The sequence below is a fragment of the Symphalangus syndactylus genome, chromosome 12, assembly GCF_028878055.3.
Source record: "Symphalangus syndactylus isolate Jambi chromosome 12, NHGRI_mSymSyn1-v2.1_pri, whole genome shotgun sequence".
In the NCBI taxonomy this organism is placed as follows: Eukaryota; Metazoa; Chordata; class Mammalia; order Primates; family Hylobatidae; genus Symphalangus; species Symphalangus syndactylus.
In genome coordinates, this window is record NC_072441.2 from 29321026 (window position 1) to 29339286 (window position 18261).

General features: G+C 36.8%; 1 protein-coding gene across 1 annotated transcript in view; it reads left to right on the forward strand.

Annotated features, from left to right (window-relative positions):
• Positions 1 to 18002, forward strand: part of LHX8 (LIM homeobox 8) — a 34086-nt gene extending 16084 nt beyond the window's left edge. The window contains exons 8-10 of the mRNA XM_063628008.1: positions 4024 to 4119; positions 13359 to 13542; positions 17289 to 18002. Coding sequence (XP_063484078.1) covers positions 4024 to 4119; positions 13359 to 13542; positions 17289 to 17365 — 357 coding nt within the window. The 3' untranslated portion in view covers positions 17366 to 18002. The remainder of the gene's footprint in view (positions 1 to 4023; positions 4120 to 13358; positions 13543 to 17288) is intronic.
• The last annotated feature ends 259 nt before the right edge of the window (positions 18003 to 18261 follow it).

The following is an 18261-nucleotide window of genomic DNA, read 5'->3' on the forward strand; positions in this document are numbered from 1 at the left end:
CCTGAAAAGGGAGGGATTTTTTTTTAGCTTAGTTGCCCTAAACATGATTGTTATAAATTTGATTTATACAAATTATCAAAATAATTAAATTACTCTTTGCTTTATACACCTATATAATGATTCCTTCTGGCATTTTTGCAGATAATGAAATCATATTTTCTAAAAGGTTAATGTGGCTGAGGTATTTGTTTCATGCTAAGGAAAAGTAACATTTGTTGAACACCTACCACACTGCTGGGTGCCTTATACGTAGTATCCATCTTAGCTCAGACTTTAAAGGACATTTATGCAGTGTTAACAAATGAAAAAAGTAACTTTTTCAAAAATCACATTTAGTATTCTAAGGCCTGCCAGTATTTAAGATGGATACAAGTGTTTCAGGAGATAATTTTTATTTTGAGAATGATTTAGGAAAGAAACCTTGATGTGACACACATATTCCAAGGGAATGTGGCAGTGGGAAGCACTCTAGCATTAAAATCTAGATCCATTCAGAAGAATTTTCCAAATGGATGATTGTTTTAGATTTCTTAATTAAGGCATAAATTAGATTCCTTAATTTAGGCATAAAGTACATAGTCAATAAGTAAAAAATGAAAGATAAGCCAATTGAAAGAAATATCTCTGAGCCTTGTTTTCTGGGTTCTTCATTGGATTATTATGAAGATCACACAATGCCCTGTCAGAAGATATGAGTACTTCTGAGAGACCTGGAAAAATACTCAGTCACTGAAGTTGTCTAGTTAAAATAGAATCTCTAATATAAATCTGTTTTTACAATGGTCTGTTCCCATGAAGGACTAGCTGTAATTTTAATAATTACAAGGTTGATCACTTTTACTTGATATAATAATTTATTATTAAAATTATAATTGTGAAAACTTGAAACCACTGTAGGTAGACACTTTTCTATGGGAAAATGATTATAAATACTAATTAAATAAAATGGGAATAATATTTGTAGAGGTCTTTTTATGCCAAATCCTATACCAGGCATTTATCTACATTATCTCCTTTAACTTTTACAACAAACCTCATTCAAGAGTGCAGGAACTCCTCAAAGCAAACCACCAAGGGAATGGCTGAGAAGAGATTTGGAACCTTCTCCTCAAACCTCTGGTCTCTTCATTTTGCTTGATCTTCCAGGAGACCATGAATGGAAGTCTGTCTTATCAAAACTCCACTTAATAGCAGCAGCAGCTAAAACAAAAGAGTGAGATTTTGAATCTTGTAGATAGCCTTATGGTTAAACATGCATAAAATATTTAAGCTATGCATTATGGTATGTAAATGTGATCTAAATCATAAGTTTTAGAAATTGTATATCAGAATTATAGGTTTTAAAAAATGAAAGCATATTACCATTTTCAGATTACCAATGAAAGCATAGGTAGTATGCTTTCAAAGTATATTCTCATTCAATATTTATTAGCATTTATCTTATGGAAGGGGTGGCTGAAACAAATGAGATACAATCTTTGTCCTAAAGTGGTTCTTTATAATTTAGGAATCTGAAATAGATATTTTAAAAAACCTTGAATCATTTATTTTAGCCAGACCCTCTAGTAAATTGGTATCCTTATTGTCAAACTGTCCTACCTTTAGGAATGCTGAATATTTTCAAGTAGAGCTTGAATTTGGCAAGATAATAAAATATTACATGTGACCAGTGAGTAAGTCAACACTATCTAGTCAGTACCTGCTTTGGACAAAAGAGAGTTAAAATGCAAGGGATAAATAAGAAAATTTTCCAAAATTATTCTATAGAAATTTATGGGGAGAAAAAATAGTTTGACTCAGAGGATGTATTGGCAAACATATTTCAAATACCGTCCCATTTGTAGAAATGATATTTAAGAATTTCCTGCTAGTATTATGGCTTGCTTATTCTAATTAGAAGCACTCACTTAGTGATTATTAATATTAAACACGCCAAAGTTAGCTCCTGCTTTAGTCTGTTTTCAGATCGAGTTACTGCTATGCAGCCTCCTGACTTTTCTGGCAGATGTCCTGGCCTAAAAATGATGAGTGTCTACAGAGGCTCACTCCTTGTCCATGTTAGAAGAACTTGGAAAAGGAGTGAAGTAGGCTTCAACAGCCTAGAGAATAGTGAAACTAAGTAGAAATTAAAAGTACCTCTTTTTTCTTTTTGTGTGTGTGAGACTAATCATTGATACTATTGAAAGGAAGAACAATCAACTCATTTTACTTTTCCTTTGGATATTTCAGTTCTAAATGATCAGAGTTGTTTTGCTTTACTCTTTAATGAGAAATTACTTAATTAAATATAATTTTGTTGCATCGTTAAATTTGTGAATTTAAAAATGCATTTATGAAAAGCATGAAGTTTCTGTTTTGTAAATTATTAATAATGACGCTACAAAAAAATCCCCAAATCTGTTCAACATTTTTCTATTTGAAAAATTAAAAAAGACATAATTTGCTTGTTCTTTTTCTCTTTGGGGTTATTACATGTTCAACTGCATAGAAACACAACTCTCTTTTCACAGGAAGATATCAAAGTAACACATTTGGAGTAGGAAAGAAAGAGCAAAGTGAACTGAGCAAGAATAAACTTTTAAGCCAATTCTGCCCTTTTTTAAAAGCAAAAATCCATGTTCTGTTTACAGTGAGTCTGTAGATACAATATAGTTAGATAGGAAGCCAAGAATACTTAATTCTAGAAGGGTAAATTTGTAAACCTCAGAAGGTTTCCCAGAACAATATTGGCCTTTTTTTCTACACTATCTTCAGATTTTCCTTACATTGCCAAGTTTTACTCTGTCACAAACTCTTAACATACTCTCTGACAGAAAGGGAGTTTAACTCCTAGGGATATGAAGAATAAGACATTCTCCCTTGATCTCAAGGAACTCACTTTCCACTATGGAGATAAACTTGAAAATAAATGATTTAGCTACCCTGTGACAAGTGCAGTGGCAGAAGATAGCATTATATGAGGAGCATAGTGGAGAATGCAATTAATTTTGCCTGCTGGAAAGAGTAAAGGCCAGCAGTGCTTGAGGTCTTTAATAGATTGGTTACCCACATCCTATGCCTGTAGACAAGCACAATCACACTGGGTGCCAAACTCCTCTCTCTCATTCTTCATAATAATACATTTTTTACATTTTGTAATGCTTCCCTCAGTTGACTGACTTTTAGTAATAAAATTCAAGTATCTCATTTAATTCTCATAATGATTCTCTTTTCTGAAAGAATTCAAAGTTTTTGGCTTGTGCTTATATTCTGGTACTCTCTCCCACACTACTCTTCTCCCTTTATCTTTTATTATAGGTAGTCATTGGCATGTCGGCATCTTTCTGCCAGGAAATTAAATCCAAAGAGTTTGTTTCATGTTTCACTATCTCTTTGCACTTGGCATAGTGGTTTCAATCCAAAGGCTTACATCAGAATTACCTGTAAGCTTTTAAAATATATACATGTTTAGACTCTGGTAAATTCTTATTCAGTGGACTGGTGATGTCTCTTTTTAGACACCTTTTTTTTTTTTTTTTTGCATAGAGCTAGTGCTCAAAACTATGATGGGGTTGTTACAATTAAGTGGAATCCTTCTGTTAATCTGTATACTATTAGGTATTAGGGGCTTTGAACATCTTTAGCTCAGGAAAGGTTGGAGACAAATGTGATATGATTTTTGTATTAAGGTTTCAAATGCTGGCAATTTTTAACAAAATGGAAAAAAACAATAAATGAAACTCTTGCTATTTGATTTGTGGGTTATAAGATTGAAAGAAAAGGTGAGCTTATTTTTAACAGCATAGTTGAGAGAGTTTTACGTCGAAATGGATTATTTAAAGTTCTCAGCATAGCAACTTGTGTACAATTTACAAAATATGCATTCGTTTTCACTTACACATATTTCCCCATACTGATTTTCAAGTAACAAAATAAAAGTATCCCATGTTCTTGTGCATGTCTTATCTCTTATGATAAAAATGCAGGAAGAAGACTGAGCTTCTTGTTTTTAGCTATTTACTACATACATGTTTTAAACAACAGGTTATGCAAGCACAGTTTGCTCAGGACAACAACCCAGATGCACAGACACTCCAGAAATTGGCAGAAAGGACAGGCTTGAGCAGACGTGTGATACAGGTGATTACTTCATTTTTTTTTAAGGTTTTTAAAAATAGATACCGGGTTTCCCTATGTTGCCCAGACTGATCTTGAATTCTTGAGCTTAAGTGATTCTCCCACCTCAGCCTCCCAAAGTAATGGGATTACAGGATGAGCCACTGTACCTGGCCACAGGTGATTAACTTAAAGGTCAATCAAAAGAAACAAAAAGTTCTAATTCTGGGTATTTATAAGTATGCATTGAGGTTTTTTTGTGTGTGAAGAAATGTGAAAACATTACTTTCTCATTTTAAGTCTCTTCACATTCTAAATCAAATTTTTAAAATGTAATGATTATCCTGCTTGGGCTAGGCTTGCCTCAAGGCAAATATGTCACTTGAGTACAGGAGTTTGATACCAGTCTGGGCAAGATGGTGAAACCCCGTCTCTACAGGAAAATGAGTCTTTGCTCATGTTACTTCATTCAGTGCTCACAGCTACCCTAAGATCCTCAGGCTAAAAATGTTCCAAGATAAATCTTGCTCTAAGGTCAGTGTTTTTTCCTACTTTTTCTATGATTGTGTGTGTGATGGCTGCTGATGGCCTTTGCCAAAGATCCAGGGAGAGGAACTGGTGTGAACAAAGCTGAAAAGTGATGAATTAGGGCAAGTTTTTTCGAATGTAGAATTTATGTTTGGAAATAGTGGGAAATGAAATTGTTGGAATTAAAGTTGGAGAGGCCTGTGAATGCAGAGTTCTCTTATGAGCAGATAAAAGCCATGATATGAGATTTTAGGAAGAAAGGGCTAGTCACAGCACATGGGAAGAACTGGAGTTGGGAGAGGCTAGATGGAGGTAAGCAGCTTAGTTGGAAGGCTAGAATGCCCAGCAAAGTAGTGTGGTTTTGTTCTTATTGTTATTTGTTTTTTGTTTGTTTCTGAAGAGACACTTAACTGGGGTAGAATTCATTTGGGAAACTTTTTGAAACAGCGTCATGGGTGGCCTAGGCTGGAGTGCAGTGGCGCAGTCACAGCTCACTGCAGCGACCTCCTGGGCTCAGGAGTTCCTCCCACCTCAGCCTCCCAAATAACTGGGCCCACAGTTGCACACCACCACGCCTGGCTAATTTTTAAATTTTTGTAGAAACAGAGGCTCACCATGTTGCCCAGTCTGGTCTCAAATTCCTAGACTCAAGTAATCCTCCTCCCTTGGCCTCCCAAAGTGCTGGAATTATTGGCAATGAGCCACCATGCCCAGCTGAGAAACATTTTATTGACTGAAAACTGATGACAGTTGATGGATGCTAGAAAGACAAGAAAGATTTGGTAACTGCAGTGGGGAAGCAGAGAGGAGTCAAACAGTAAATGACTCTGCCAGGCTCGGTTGCTCACACCTGTAATCCCAGCATTTTGGGAGGTCAAGGCAAATATGTCACTTGAGTACAGGAGTTTGATACCAGTCTGGGCAAGATGGTGAAACCCCGTCTCTACAGGAAAAAAAACAGCCAGGCATGCTAGTGTGTACCTGCAGTCCCAGCTACTAGGGAGGCTGAGGTGGGAGGGTCACCTAAGTCCAGGAGGTTGAAGCTGCAGTCAGCCATGATAGTACCACTGCACTCCAGCCTGGTGATGGAGTAAGATCCTCTCTCAAAAAAGTCAGTGACTTATAAATTTCAAGTCAAAGTAATCTTGGGAATGGTGCCATTGACAGGAATGTGAAAGTCAAAAGAAAGCTGGATTGGAAGTTACACCCTTTTAGCTGTGCTAATTATGCAGTGATGGTGGCAGTTAACTATGTAAACAGGTATTTGAAAGAATGAACAGAACTCAAGCAAAGAGATCTAATGCCATGAAATTGGATAAGATCCTTTAGAAAGAGATCATGGGGTATAAAAGGTGAAGAATGGGTTTCAGAGAGAGAGAGCAGGGTAAGAGGTGCTATTTTTTTTTTTTTTTTTTATTATACTTTAGGGTTTTAGGATACATGTGCACAATGTGCAGATTTGTTACATATGTATCCATGTGCCATGTTGATTTCCTGCACCCATTAACTCGTCATTTAGCATTAGGTGTATCTCCTAATGCTGTCCCTCCCCCCTCCCCCCACCCCACAACAGTCCCCGGAGTGTGATGTTCCCCTTCCTGTGTCCATGAGTTCTCATTGTTCAATTCCCACCTATGAGTGAGAACATGCGGTGTTTGGTTTTTTGTCCTTGCAATAGTTTACTGAGAATGATGTTTTCCAGTTTCATCCATGTCCCTACAAAGGACACGAACTCATCATTTTTTATGGCTGCATAGTATTCCATGGTGTATATGTGCCACATTTTCTTAATCCAGTCTATCGTTGTTGGACATTTGGGTTGGTTCCAACTCTTTGCTATTGTGAATAGTGCCGCAATAAACATACGTGTGCATGTGTCTTTATAGCAGCATGATTTATAGTCCTTTGGGTATATACCCAGTAATGGGATGGCTGGGTCAAATGGTATTTCTAGTTCGAGATCCCTGAGGAATCGCCACACTGACTTCCACAATGGTTGAACTAGTTTACAGTCCCACCAACAGTGTAAAAGTGTTCCTATTTCTCCACATCCTCTCCAGCACCTGTTGTTTCCTGATTTTTTAATGATGGCCATTCTAACTGGTGTGAGATGGTATCTCACTGTGGTTTTGATTTGCATTTCTCTGATGGCCAGTGATGATGAGCATTTCTTCATGTGTTTTTTGGCTGCATAAATGTCTTCTTTTGAGAAGTGTCTGTTCATGTCCTCTGCCCACTTTTTGATGGGGTTGTTTGTTTTTTTCTTGTAAATTTGTTTGAGTTCATTGTAGATTCTGGATATTAGCCCTTTGTCAGATGAGTAGGTTGCAAAAATTTTCTCCCATTCTGTAGGTTGTCTGTTCACTCTGATGATAGTTTCTTTTGCTGTGCAGAAGCTCTTTAGTTTAATGAGATCCCATTTGTCGATTTTGGCTTTTGTTGCCATTGCTTTTGGTGTTTTAGACATGAAGTCCTTGCCCACGCCTATGTCCTGAATGGTATTGCCTAGGTTTTCTTGTAGGATTTTAATGGTTTTAGGTCTAACATATAAGTCTTTAATCCATCTTGAATTAATTTTTGTATAAGGTGTAAGGAAGGGATCCAGTTGCAGCTTTCTACATATGGCTAGCCAGTTTTCCCAGCACCATCTATTTAAATGGGATGTAGTAACAGCCAGAGTTGAGGAAGGAGTCGGTTGGAGAAGCTTAAATGGGATGTAGTAACAGCCAGAGTTGAGGAAGGAGTCGGTTGGAGAAGCAGCATGGAGGCTGAAGAAGTGGGGTGAATTCAAGAACGAGATGGCCAGCTGTGTCAAGATTATCAGAGAGACCAGGGAAATGGAAAATAATTTTATTTCTTTTTTTTTTTTTTTTTTTTTCTGAGACAGAGTCTCTGTCACCAAGGCTGGAGTGCAGTGGCGCAATCTCGGCTCACTGCAACCTCTGCCTCCTGGGTTCAAGCAATTCTCCTGCCTCAGCCTTCCGAGTAGCTGGGATTACAGATGCATGCCACCATGCCTAGCTAATTTTTGTATTTTTAGTAGAGATGGGGTTTCACTGTGTTGGTCAGGCTGTTCTCAAACTCTTGACCTTGTGATCCACCCTCCTCAGCCTTCCAAAGTGACGGGATTACAGGGGTGAGCCACCATGCCTAGCCAGAAAATAATTTTAAATAACACTGGAAGTTCAAAAAATTTAAGGAGTGAAAGCAAGTAACCATAAAAGGCAAGAGGAAACTTAGGGAGGGGAAAGGTGAATGTCTTCATCGCACATATTATATTTCGTTTCTTAATTTGGGTGGTTGATACATGGGTACTTATTCTTCTGTAAGCCTAAAATTTTTCATAATTAACAAATCACCTGTACGAAGAAGCAGATGGAAAAGACCTGATGATACTGCAGCTTCTCTAAAGACCTAGGGTTCCGAGTGTTTTAATTGACTGCAAGGTAGCGAGGCTGTCTTAGGAGACAAGTTCTACCACTTCAGCACTTTTCAGATATCCAGATTATTGTGCTTATTTCAGAGTTCCAAATTTTAAGAAGGGACTAATAAGCAATCTGAAACACATACTACCTTAAAGGCTACCAGGGTTGTGAAAGATTTAGATCATGCCGTAATATTAAAGGCAGCAGGGATATTTATCTGGAGATAAGGCCAGGAGATGGTAAGGGAAAGAGTAATATCCAGAGTAGGTGTCTTTAAATATTTGTGAAAGGCTTCCCTGCAACAGAATGTAGAAAAAGGCACTGGTGTTTACTCATAATGAACTTTCTCATTATTGAAAGGCTACACAAATGGCATGGACTACCAAGGAAGGTAGTGAGTTTCCTGTGCCTGGGAGAACAGTTTTCTTTGGCAGGTAGTTCAGACTCCATGGGCTAAAAGTTCCTTCTAATTTAAGACTCTATATATTCATAACAATGATAGCTTCAGGTAAGTCAGATGCATGACTTACATAATTTTGAAGTTGGAAGCAAAGAAGAAGGAGAGTTTTCTTAGAGCTTTTCATATTTGAAGGACTAACGAACACAGGCAGACATCTGTCATGTAATTTCCAGGTATTTAGGTTACTAGTACTATGAGCAAGTTAACTTTGTCCTAAGCCCTACCATTTGGAGAATATATTTTGAATGTTGGCTTTCAATATGTTAAGGTTGAACATTAAATATTTTTATATGATTCCAAAGGAAAGAGTACTAGCATGCTTATGTATTTATTATTTGTATCTATACATAGACTCACGATATGTTGTAGCCCTTCAGAGTATTTTGTAAGAATTACTGTGATCTCAAATAGTAATCATACTTTCCCTCAGCCTCCTTCCTAGCACTGGGCACAATATTTTAGAAAGGTAAGAAAACAGAGTTTTTATTACTAGACTTCTTCTAATATGCAAACTAGGTCACCCAAAGATTAGGGGGAAACTGGTCTGATACATGGAGAGTTTCACATTTCCTAGTTACAAATATGCTTAGTAAGACATTTGTAATAAAGCAGAGTGTCCTTATACTGAAGTCAAAGAATAAAGATGAGTGATTTTTTTCCCCACACACTGCATCCAGATACAATCACTGTTCACATACTCTTTCAGATAAGTGAATTATGACTTTTAGGTTGTGCAGAGACAGAGTAAACTATTGCTATTTCTTCCAATCAGTGTACTAGGAATACCCTTCCATATTAAGATTAACATCATATTTACTGCCACATATATTGAGCATAGCACAATTTATTTTGTTTCCAATTTTTCACTATTATAAAATGCTGCCATGAGCAACATTGTATATCTCCCTTGCGTGCTTGTTCAATAGTTTCCTTAGGATAAATTTCTGGAAGTGAGATTGTTGAGTCCAAAGATAAAACATGCGTAGGGCCTTTATACAAACATGAAATTTCTTTGCCTTCGAGAAAGTTCATACAACTTTATTCTGCCAGGAACTACATACGAGTGTTCCTTTTCCCCAACTCAGAAGAATCCTGAATACTGTTATTCTTTTACATCCTTTACAATTTAATAGAAAATCTCATTGATTTTATTTCTATTATATTATCAATGAGCTTGGACACATTAGTTTATTTTTTCATTTTTAAGACCATATGTTTTTAGCTCACTTTTCTGTTGGGTTATTTTCTCTATAACTTACTGATATTTATTAATCCTATCTGTCACGTTAACCTTTCACGGTTCATCAATTTCCTTTTTATTTTTTCCATACAGAACATTTATATTTCTATATGTTCAAATCTCCCAATCTTTTGATAGTTTTGGCCTTTCTTTCTTTCTTTTTTTTTTTTTTTTTTTTTTGAGATGGAGTCTCACTCTGTCACCTAGGCTGGAGTGCAGTGGTGCGATCTCAGCTCACTGCAACCCCCGCCTTCCGGGCTCAAGCAATTCTCCTGCCTCAGCCTTCTGAGTAGCTGGGACTACAGGCACATGCTACCACACTCAGCTAATTTTTGTATTTTTTGGTAGAGACGGGGTTTCACCATATTGGCCAGGCTGGTCTCAACTCCTGACCTCGTGATCCACCCGCCTCAGCCTCCCAAAGTGCTGGGATTACAGGCGTGAGCCATCGTGCCTGGCCTTTTTGTTTTGTTTTGTTTTGTTTTTTGAGATGGAGTCTTGCTCTGTTGCCCAGGCTGGAGTGCAATGGTGCAGTCTCGGCTCACTGCAACCTCTGCCTCCTGGGCTCAAGCGATTCTCCTGCCTCAGCCTCTCAAGCAGCTGGAACTACAGGCACCTGCCACCACGACTGGCTAATTTTTGTATTTTTAGTAGAGATGGGGTTTCACCATGTTGGCCAGGCTGGTCTTGAACTCCTGACCTCGTAATCTACCACCTCGGCCTCCCAAAGTGCTGGGACTACAGGTGTGAGCCACTGCGCCCAGTCTAGTTTTGGCCTTTCTTATGCTTCCCTATCTAGAGAGTATTTCAATGTTGCCTTTTGTTTTCTTAAACTTTTATTGTTTCAATTATTTACGCCTAAACTTTAATTTATCTGGCTTGGTTCACAGGAGATAGGGTTTTATCTATTTTTTTCTCTCTTTCAAATGATAAACTATCAGTTTTCCCTAAATCAGTGAAACATGCTTTCCCAATAAAATAAAATCTCATCTTTGTCATATACAAAATTATTACATTTGACTTTTTGTCTGGGCTTTCTAAAGGTTTCATTCTATGCATTAGTATTCTGCTTTTCCATTATATCTACATGGCCTGATTTTAGCTTAGTTTATGATTTAGAACTCAAAAACTTTAAAGTAGTTACTCAGAAAATGTTAACTCTTGTTGGAGGTTTGCAAACAAGAAGGAGGAAATTTTGTTAGGAGAGTCAAAAGGACTTATATTTGATTCTGAAGCTGGGTAGCATTCATGCCAGAAGGAATTTTCTGATGTCTGGAATCTTAAACTATATTTTGCTCTACCAGTTACGTGATACTTTGTGTTTGCAAACCTCCCTCTGCTTGATTACCTGTGGATGATCTTTCCAAGAAGCTGCTTAACAAGATAGTTATTCTGCTGTTTATGTTATACCTTCTTCATGTTTATTTACGAAATTTGAGGTGTTTTTTTTTCAATCAAAAGATGGTGTTTCTTTTGTTTTACAACTGCATAGGTTCCATTCAATATATAATTTATTGGAGACAAAAAGATACTTTGAAGAAACTCTGGGAATCAAAATGCAACATGTTTTAGGTTATATGTAGTCCTCTGGTGTATGTGTCTTCTGGGTCCCATAAGGGAAAAAGGCCGGTGGCAGCGGTTCCCCCTTACACATTAGAGAATATTTGAGTAATGTCATCCTGTTTGGGTGAGACTAGTGTTAGTAGTGACATCTATTGTTCCAGAGCCTGTGGGCAGAACTGTGGAGATTTGGGGTGTGGTCTATAGGTATCTCTGAGTCTCACTAACACCCCAGAGAACAGGGATGTGGAGGAGGCTGTGACTTCCCACTTGTCTTCCTGGTGGATGCCTAAGTCTTGTCCCAGAAACATTCCTTAGCTGCTACTTTTCAGCCTCCTGCACAAGGCTATATACCCCACTAGATTATTAATTTTTTATTCTTTTAGTTTTAATCACTCGAGAGTATACTTTGCCAACCTTCTGTTTTTGAATGCCAGGGGCAGGGTGTAGTTCTGAAGTAAGGCCAGCTTTTTCTTACAAATTCTTCGCAGCTTCCTTTTATTCCACATTAATCAGCCCTGATTGCCTTGTGCCATCAAGGCCGTACCACCAGCCTTGAACAGACTTATGCTCCTGATGTTCTCCTGGCCTCATATCCCCTGATCCCAAAATGTTCTCATGCTAAGTTTTTATCCCTTCACCTCTCTTTCCTCTCATGACAGAATTGTTTGGAGTGATGGAAAAAAAGTGATACAGTATTTTAATGAAGAAACACTCTCTATGTCAAGTTTTATCACCTGTCAGGGAATTCAAACACAGGCATATTAGCTACTGGAAGCATTCTGGGCAGCCTAGACTTACTTGCCCTGACCTGGATGTAAAGCTCCACTTGCCCTGAATTTGCTTCTTTTATTTCTGCAGTAGAGTGGACTGCTGGGTGATCAGCACTTCACATTTTGTGAACTCTCCCCAGTGGATGTGTTTGTATTTAATTCTACTTAAATATTATGAGTTTTTTCTTATTATAGACCTGACCTTAACATGCTTCTTAGGGAATAGCCTATGTATTCACCAAGAGAAATTGAACTCAGCAGGTTAAAATCTGACTGGAATAACTGAATCAAGAGGTTTGTAGAAAGCTTTAAGTTCTCAGTAGGGATTTTAGTCATTTGAACAAGGATTTGAAATAAGTCCAGCAGGTGCCTAAGAATACATTTAGTAGTCTTTTTTTTTTTTTTTTTATTTAAAGTTCTGATTAAAAGAGCTTTTTCTGCTTTTCTTTTTGTCCTAAATGCCAGTAGTAAAACCAAGGAGAGTTCTCTGGAATTCTTGAGGGCCCTTCCCCACCTTTTCTGGGGAAGATGCTGTTTTAGCATAGAATTGGCTTTTATTTTTATTTTTTTTAAATAAACCTAATAGAGTTTTTGGGGTATTTTTGTTTTGGCTTTGTTGTTGTTGTTGTTTTGTTTTGTTTTTTGAGACAGAGTCTCACTGTGTCGCCCAGGCTGGAGTGCAGTGGCGCGATCTCGGCTCACTGCAACCTCTGCCTCCTGGGCTCAAGTGATTCTCCTGCCTCAGCCTTCCAAGTAGCTAGGATTACAGGTACCAACCACCACGGCCAGCTAGTTTCTGTATTTTTAGTATAGACGGGGTTTTACCATGTTAGCCAGGCTGGTATCGAACCCCTCACCTCAGGTGATCTGCCTGCCTCAGCCTCCCAAAGTGCTGGAATTACAGACATGAGCCACAGCACCCAGTCAAATCCAATAGAGTTTAATAATTGCATTCAAGGGGTAACCTTAACGTTTGACCAACTCAAATTCAACAAACCAAAATCCCTTAAGCAATTGGTCCCCTTTCCTACTTAAATAGAATTGGCTTTTAGGTAAATCACCAGAGAGCGATCAACTGAGCAAGAAAAATGACCACTGGTATTTGGACTAAAATGTTTCTTTTCTTTCTGTAGAACTTTTAGAAAAGCTGATTTACGTTTATGCTGTGCTTGTGTGGTAGCGTGATTGAGGTTGCATTCATTTTTTAACTGAGTTGATAATGTGCTCAGAAGCTGGTGTGTAACCTACCTACTTCTGTTGCTTTTCTCCCTGCTCAGGTGTGGTTTCAGAATTGTAGAGCACGCCACAAGAAACACGTCAGTCCTAATCACTCGTCCTCCACCCCGGTCACAGCGGTCCCACCCTCCAGGCTGTCTCCACCCATGTTAGAAGAAATGGCTTATTCTGCCTACGTGCCCCAAGATGGAACGATGTTAACTGCGCTGCATAGTTATATGGATGGTAGGTATCCCAACATTTAACAGCTGTCTCCCAGGCAAGCAGCAACTGGTAACTTCTAATATTAGATTATTGATACAATTCACATTTGGAAATATTACCTCAGTAGTAGCTGAAAAATATTGGGGGGGGGTGCAGTAGAGAGCAAAATTATCCAGACATTTTTATTTCTGTGATTACATTTTAAGGAGGAAGTTTAATACTCACTTTGCAGCTAAGATGCAAATATTAATAATGACTCAATGCTTGATCTTTACTTAGAAATTTTTTTGTTTGTTTTTACCGGTAAATGTTTAAATACTTTATTTCCTGTGATCAGAGCAAGTGTTCACTCAGATCTTTAGATGGGAGTTTAATAAGTTTGGTTAAAGAATTGTTTTTTATAGAAGCAAATCATACATTTAGAAGAGTGCATACGTAATAACTATTCAGCTTGATGAATTAATAAAACGAATGTATCCATATAGATACTGATCCAAAGTAGCAGACATAATTAGCATTTCAGAAGCCTCTCTTATGTCTCCTTCCAATTATTATCCTTTTCTCCCAAAGTAACATAGCCCTGATTTCTAAAACCACCCTTTAGTTTTGCCCTTTTTGAACCATACAGAATGTTTATGTGTCTCACTTCTTTCAATTACATTGTGAGATTCACCTATATTATTGTGAGAATCAGTTGTTTTCATTGTTATATAGAAATCCACTGTAGGAATATACCACAATTTATCCATTTCCTGGTTAATAGATATTTGTGTTTTTTCCAGTTTGTGCTTTTATGAATATGCTGCTATGGACTTTATTGTACATGCTTTTTGTGCACATTAATTCACGTTTCTACTAGATATGTACCTGGGAGTGGGACATAGTCATGGGCTCACATATGCTCAACTTCAGTCATTCTGACAAACAGTTTTTCACAGTGGTTGAACTAGTTTACACCTTGACCAGCGGCAAGGTTCAAGGTGCTTCACATCCTCACCAACACTTGGTATGGTGTAACTTCCTGATGTTAGCAAATTTGATGATTGTGTAGTGCAATCTTATTTTAATTTGCCTCTCTCGGATGACTGAGCATTTTTTCATCAGGCATTTGTATATTCTCTTTTGTGAAGAGCTGTACAAGTCTTTTTGTCTTTTGGCCTACTGGCTTGTCTTTATTATTTATTTAAATGGGTTTGTTTAAGTTCTTGGTGTAATCTGCATATAAAGCTTTTTGATAATTGTATGTGCTTAGAATATTTTCTCCTACTCAGTATCTTGGCTTTTTCTAGTCTCTTAATGGAATGTCTCATTGAGCACAAGTTCCTAATTTTAATGTAGTTTATTTCATCATTTTTCCTTCATGAGCCATGCTTTTTTTGGTGACGTGCAAGAAATTGTTTATACTCAAAGATAATGAAGATACATCTTCTATGATGTCATCTAGAAACTTTGTTTTACCTTTGATGTGTAGATTTACAATTCATTTGGAACCGAATTTTGTGTGTGGTGTGAGGTAGAAAGTGAAGCTTTTTTGTTATGTTGATGAACATAGAAAATGTCCAGCTTCTCTGTAGAGACATATTCGCCATAAATCAAATGTCCATATGTTGTGTCAATTTCTGTACCTTCTATTCTGTTTTATTGGTCTATTTATTTTTGTGTTGCTACTTATTCTAATCATGGTAGGTCTATAATTTTTAATATCTGATAATGCATTTCTTTCTATTTTGTTGTTATTCAAGTTTGTATTGCCCATTCTTGGCCCTTTGTTTTCATAAAATTTACCGACTTGTCAATTTCTACCCCAAAAGGGAAAACAATTAAGATTTTGATACAATCTATTACAGCAAATATATTGATCAATTTTAGGAAACTGCCATCTTAACAGTATTTTCTTCCATACCATGAACTTTAGTATGTCTTTCCATTTATTTAGATCATCTTTAAATCATCGCTTATGATTTAGAGTTTTCTGTTTAGTAATCTTGCACATCTTCTGTTAAGTTTATCTCTGAGTATTTCTTTTGATTCAGTTGTAAGTGATATTTTCTCTATAAGTAGAAATCTGGGTTGGTAATTATTTTCTTTCAGCACTTTGAAGATATGATTACCTTGTCTTCTGATTTTCATTGTTTGTTTTGCATATGGATAGCTAATTAACCTGGCCCCATTTATTGGTAAAGTCAGCTATTGACCTTCTTGCTCCTTTGAAAATAAATGTCTTTCTTCCTCAATTTTTTTCTTTGTGTTTATCTTGAAAAAGTTTTATCATACTGTGCCTAGGTGTGCTTCTTGAATATGTAGTTTGATGTCTTTCATTATGGAAAATTCTCAGCTTTTGCCTCCTCAAATATTGTTTTTGCTCCTATGAAAAAATTTTCATGTTTTCTTCTGAACGATTTTTCTAGTTCACTAATGCTCTCTATATCTAATATCCTGTAAAAAAAAAATCATCCACCGACTTCTTAATTTCATTATTGTGTTTTTCAGTTTTAAGATTTCCATTTATATGCTGAAATCATCCATTTTGTCACTTTATCCTTATTTAAATTGTTATGCTAAAGTTCATGTGTGATAACTCCAATATCTGGATCTTTGGTGGGTCTATTCTGTTTTCTTTATTTTCCTCTTTATTTTCTTTCAAGTCATGTCTTGTTATTTGTCTTCTTATTTGCTATTGCATTTCAGATGTTGGGTATGTGTAACTAAAAATAATTTGAGGCTTTGGATGATATCTTCCACTAGAGAAGATTAGTTTTACCCCCCAGGTAGTCAGGATAGGGTGAAATCAACTTAATCCAATCAGGCACAAATCCTTAGGAGGGCTGGTATGTTTTTGTTTTACTACTCTTGGAGTTAGCCCTTTGGATTCACAAATGAATCCCTGTTTTGTTTTGCTTTGTTTTGTTTTCTGTTGTTGTTGTTAACTAGGGCTTCTCCTCTTCAGTGGCCCTGCTCTTTAATTTTTGTTTCTCACCACTCTGCCAAAGTCTAACTTCTGAATGCTCTGCTAAACTTCTCGGCCTATCAGACATTTGTTTTGTTTTAAATTGTCACTATCCTTGTGGGAGGAAAAGCATCCTCATTTTCTTTCCCTCCACTCTGGGACTTTGTAAGTCCTCACTACTTAAGTGTCTTTCAGATGCCTTCAAACAGATTTTAAAAAATTTGTCCAGATTTCCTAGTTGGTCTCAGAGAAAGGTTTGGTTTGAAGCAACATAGCCCTTGCTGAAAGCAGAAACTTCACTTTAAGTTTTGGTTAAATAAAAAGCAGAGCCTGTACCATTGTTGCCATTTACTTACACTAGCATTAAAATTGTGTGTGTTCACATGAAAGACAGTAGTGTTGCCTGAGCCCAGTGTGTTTTGATGTATGCTTAGGGAGGAGGTAATTAAACATTAATAAAAGAAACTTGGGGAAGATCATCCTATACAAACACCTTCATGAGAAAGCTAGCAGCATCTCTGAAGAGGAACCCATGTCTTTCTAGCTTCAGGGTAAAGTGCAGTGAATGGGGTATGGATGGAGGACATTAAAGTGGCAAAATCTTGTGGCCCCAAATAAAGATTTGGGGGTAAAACTGTTCCTGGACTCTCACTATGCTGAATAGGTTAATGCTTCTGCTGAGGTCAGTGGAATGAGTGTAGCTTGGTGCCCTCAGCTATAATGAGTGATGAAAACATTGCCTTGGATTGTTTTTATTTGTTTATAAATCAGTTTTATGCACCCTACAAAACTGATCCACAAATTTCTTTCTATTTTGTAGCTCATTCACCAACAACTCTTGGACTCCAGCCCTTGTTACCCCATTCAATGACACAACTGCCAATAAGTCATACCTAATTCTTTTTTCAGGGATAGACTTGAATAAGGATATAAATTTGTCATTTATTATGTATAAAATACCATTGAAAAGATATTACTGTTAATTTTTTATTTAACACCTAAAGCATTTCCAACATCACTTTGCTGCCCAGGTATGTATCTATAGTTGGCCTGCAAGACACTTTTATTGATTCTTCATTTTTTGTAAAACTTATGTTTACAAGAAGAAAAGAAATCAAAACATTTTTTGTATTGTCTGGAAATAGTTCACTCTAGTGTGTATCTGTTAATTTATTTGTCATCAAAAGAGCACTTTGCCTAAAACAAAGGACTGACAAGTGTGCAAAATGTTTACAATCTTTTGTGAAATTGTAGTTTCATTAGTTTGTATCTGTAAGTTATTGTTATAAATATTACCTGTATTTTTTTGTTATATACAACTTTATACTTTGAAGCTTGTATCTGTGAATTTGCAACTGAAATTTATTTTGCCAATGTTTTCTGAATGAACTGAATAAAGCTTCTGTTGTAGCATGCCATGCAAACACATTATTGTGTTTGTGGTTGATGAATTATGGCTGTAAATAACACTATAGTTTAATAAGCCCACCATTCTGAGTTTATTAAACATTTTCCATTCTTGTGAAAATTTCAACCAGTTTGTCCTTTTTGTGTGTTTTCAGCAGTAAGTTGACTTTAGTCTCTTTAAAATCTAACAACTAATAAGTTTAAAAAGTATTGTGTTTTGAGCTGCATTGTATGAATACATTTGAGTAGGAATCATATTATTCAAAAAAAGAACACAGTAAAACATTTGATTTGGCAAAAATTGTCTTTTAGGCCAGCTAATAAAATCAATGTGAAAGAGAAGGCAGAACACTTTTCAGAATGGACTTCGGAGGGGATTACAACCA